This window comes from Myodes glareolus, chromosome 2, assembly GCF_982192425.1.
Source record: "Myodes glareolus chromosome 2, mMyoGla1.1, whole genome shotgun sequence".
Lineage (NCBI taxonomy): Eukaryota > Metazoa > Chordata > Mammalia > Rodentia > Cricetidae > Myodes > Myodes glareolus.
Genome location: NC_142027.1, coordinates 104617516 through 104621211, shown reverse-complemented (window position 1 = coordinate 104621211; position 3696 = coordinate 104617516). Strand labels below are relative to the sequence as shown.

The following is a 3696-nucleotide window of genomic DNA, read 5'->3' as shown; positions in this document are numbered from 1 at the left end:
GTGTTGTCTTGCTCCTCTTTCAATTCGTAATGGCCTTGAGGCCTGCCATTCCCACTCCCTAGGGTGAGGGTATTTGCATACTTGCACCTGACTTGTTGAGAGCTTGTCTGAAATCTGGCCAGGAGCTAGTGTGCCAGATCCCAGATGCAATGTCTTCCATCTGTTTCTGTGAGAAAATATTCATCTCACCCTGACAGAACCCTTTAGGTTTTCTAGACTTGGACAAGTTGGAAAACAGGTACAGAGGGGGTCAGCCACTTAGAGACACACATCTGTAGTTACCTAGTGTCCAATAGCGAAGACAGCATACTGTATGCATGGGCTCCACCCAGAGTGAGCTGTGGCCAAGCTCTATGCAACCTGCTTCTCTCAGGTTCCCACCTGACTCTGCATCTCTTGTGACCAGAGAGCTACCCCAGGCTGGGCCCACAGCCATGGTATGTGTGCAGAGCGCGTACCTCCAGCAGAGGACAGGCTGCCCTAGCTTAGTGAGCAGAAGACAGAGATGAGTGATTTGCGTGCTTCATTCTTAGAAGGTAGTTCACTTTTCCTCCTGGGTCTTAGAGTCTTTATTCCTTTGGGCTCTCCGAGGTTCCATCGTGGTTGTAGGACCTTCAACAGCTTGACCCACCTATTGGCCACTTCCATGTTCTTTAAACACCTTTTCCCAGTTTCACAGCAGTGAGATGAAAAAGGCACACAGATACAGCATATTTTCAGGGGGTTTGGTTTTGGTTTTTCGAGATGGGGCAGCTTTGATTGTCCTGGAACTAGCTCTGTAAACCAGACTGGTCTCAAACACAGAGATCCGCCTGCCTCTACCTTCTTAGTGCTGGGATTAAAGGTGTGGACAACTACCTTCCAGCTAAACTGGCTCCTTTGGGTTTTTTGTTTGTTTGTTTTTGTTTTTTTGTTTTTAAGATATATTATGTATGCAGTGTTCTGTCTGCATGTGTGCCTGCAGGCCAGAAGAGGGCACCATATCTCATTACAGATGGTTGGGCGGCACCATGTATTTGCTGGAAATTGAACTCAGGACCTCTGTTCTTCCACAGCCAGTGCTCTTAACCGCTGAGCCATCTCTCCAGCCCCATCCCTTTTTCTAAATAGTTTTAATTTCATAGTATTATGTGTGTGTGTTTGTATATGCACACATGAACACGCGAATGAGTGCTGTGCATGCTTGTGGAGGTCAGAGAGGAACCTGCAGGAAGCACTTCTTTGTGTGCACCCTAGGAGTTGAACTTAGGTCTCCAGACCTGTAAGCACAGTGCCTCTGCCCACTAAACAGCTCCTGAGCCTGGCTCTTAGAGATATGTGTTGTTTGTTTGCCTTTGTATGCTTTGTATTTGTGCCATATGCATATAGAGGTCAGAGGACAACTTGGTAGGAGTTGATTATCCTTTGTGTAGTTCCCAGGGATGGAACTTAGGTTGTCAGCCTTCATGGCAGGTGCCTTTACCTGCTGAGCCACTTCTCCAGTTCCCAAGCCTGGCTCTTAATAGCTTGCGCCACCCCGGGTTGGTTACCTGTGTGACATTACTGGTGCAGTCTTTTTGGCCAGACTGTGAAGTTCACAGAACAGGATGTCCCCAGGGATCCAGTGGAAGAGGTGAAGCAGTAAATCTACCAGTTTCATCCTTAATCCCTCTCAAGTGTTCAGACAGACACTGAAGACTGGAAATTCACCAGAAATTGGTCATCCATGAAAGACCCTGGCAAGGTTACTGACAGCTGAAATTGGCTTATTTGGTTTCCGTTGTTGCTGTTTTGTCACCTTGAGTGGGAAGCCACAAGTGCTCACCTGCTGCCGTGAGGTGGCCCCTGTGTGGGTGATCGTTGCTCCTGGGCACCACAGTGCGGGGTTCTGTTAACTGGACTTATCCTTAGACCTCTGTGCCTCTGTGGCATAAGAGGAATTTAGAGCTAGGCTGAACAGTGTTCTTGTCATGGTCCCCATCATGATGCCTTCCATCTGTGAGGTCTGACTACTTGGGAACTACTCAAACCATGAGGGCTGTCCTGACCAAAGAAACAGGTAGGGGTGACACCAGGTTAGTAAATGAGCTCAATGCTGGCCCAGCTCCACCTCTGGGGACCCAGCTGACGTCACCAGAGTGAGCCTGGGGAGCAGGGCGGGGCTGATCTGGGAAGATCTCCTTGCCTCCGACTCTGCTAGGTTAGCTGAGAGCCCTCCAGGAGTTCTGACTTGTAGCATGCCCTCCCACCAGACCACAGACCCCTCTCCAGCTCGGGGCAGCCCAGCCCTGAGGGAGATGGAACCCAAGGATCAGCAGCTCATGGTGAGTACCCTTGCTCATGTCCTCTGCTAACTCCAGCCCCTTCTTGCCTCTACCCCTGCCAAGAAACCCTAAACCCTGTACTTGTCATGGATCAGGTCTCGTGAGCCCTTTAGGGACCAGTGCCTCACTCCTGGTTCCTACTTTCCTGGGACCCAGTGATATTGACATACATTCTCGCCCTGATTGTCTAGACCTTTGTCTCATCCTCCGTCCTCAGAAAGCCTGGGGTTTGGACTATGACCCCAGCTGTGGGGCAGCCCCCATCCTGACCCACTTGTCAGGCTACTTGTACCACTTGGCCTTGGGATGAACTGCATTAGAACTCCACTAGCTCCTGTGACTGGTTAAGGCAGACTGGCCCCCATGTCATCTATGTGCCATCAAAGATACCCTTATGCATGGACTGGGCAGAATTGAGCCCAGATTCCCTCTTCTGAATGCTCATAGAGGACTGGAAGATGCAGATGTGTTTCCTTTCTGATCACAGTTAAGACAGACAGCTGTGTGACCTTGGGAAAGCTGCTCCTCTAATCCGTGACAATGATGTCACCACCAATTCCTCAGAGCCTTTCTGGGAGGCAGGAACAGCTCCTTGCAAGTAGGATCTAGGTTTGAGTGAGGGTAACACAGGTAGATGGAAAATGGAGTCCCGCTGAGGGTCTTGGTGCTACCTGTGCCCTGTTCACAGGTGGCTCTTCGGATCCGCCCACTCAACAGTACAGAACTGGAGGAAGGAGCCACCGTCATTGCCCACAAAGTGGGGGACCAGGTGAGACTAGAGGACACGAGGCAGTCACTCAATCAAGAGGTAACCCTGGTGGCCTGGCTCTGTTCTGGGGTAGAGCTGAGCTGACAAGCACTTTCCACACAAGTGTGTGTGTGTGTGTGTGTGTGTGTGTGTGTGTGTGTGAGAGAGAGAGACAGACAGACAGACAGACAGACAGACAGAACAACTTGCTGGAGCTGGTGTGTGTGCATCAGAGAAAAACTTGATGGAGCTGTTTCTCTTCTACCTGATGTGTTCCAGGGATCAAACTTAGGTTTTCAGGTTTAACATAGTGGTTTTATCCACTGCTGAGCCATCTTGCAAGACAGCCCCCTCCCTTTTTAAGATTTATTTATTATGTATAGTGTTCTGCCTGCTTGTGTACTTACAGGCTAGAAGAGAGCACCAGATCTCATTACAGATGGTTGTGAGCCAGTAGGTGGTTGCTGGGAATTGAACTCAGGACCCCTGGAAGAGCAGGCAGTGTTCTTAACCACTGAGCTATCTCTTCAGCCCTGTTCTTGGTTTTTGAGACACAAACTGTCTTTGGGATCAAGGGCTCATTTATTAGATTTGGCTGGCTAGCCAGTGAACCCCGGGGATTTTCCTACCTCTGCCTCCCAAGCA

The 3696-nt window shown here is 49.9% G+C and overlaps 1 protein-coding gene across 1 annotated transcript in view; it reads left to right on the top strand.

Moving 5' to 3' along the window:
• The first annotated feature begins 2192 nt into the window (after positions 1–2192).
• Positions 2193–3696, top strand: part of LOC125402249 (kinesin-like protein KIF19) — a 52010-nt gene continuing 50506 nt past the window's right edge. The window contains exons 1-2 of the mRNA XM_087903338.1: positions 2193–2303; positions 2992–3072. Coding sequence (XP_087759464.1) covers positions 2217–2303; positions 2992–3072 — 168 coding nt within the window. The 5' untranslated portion in view covers positions 2193–2216. The remainder of the gene's footprint in view (positions 2304–2991; positions 3073–3696) is intronic.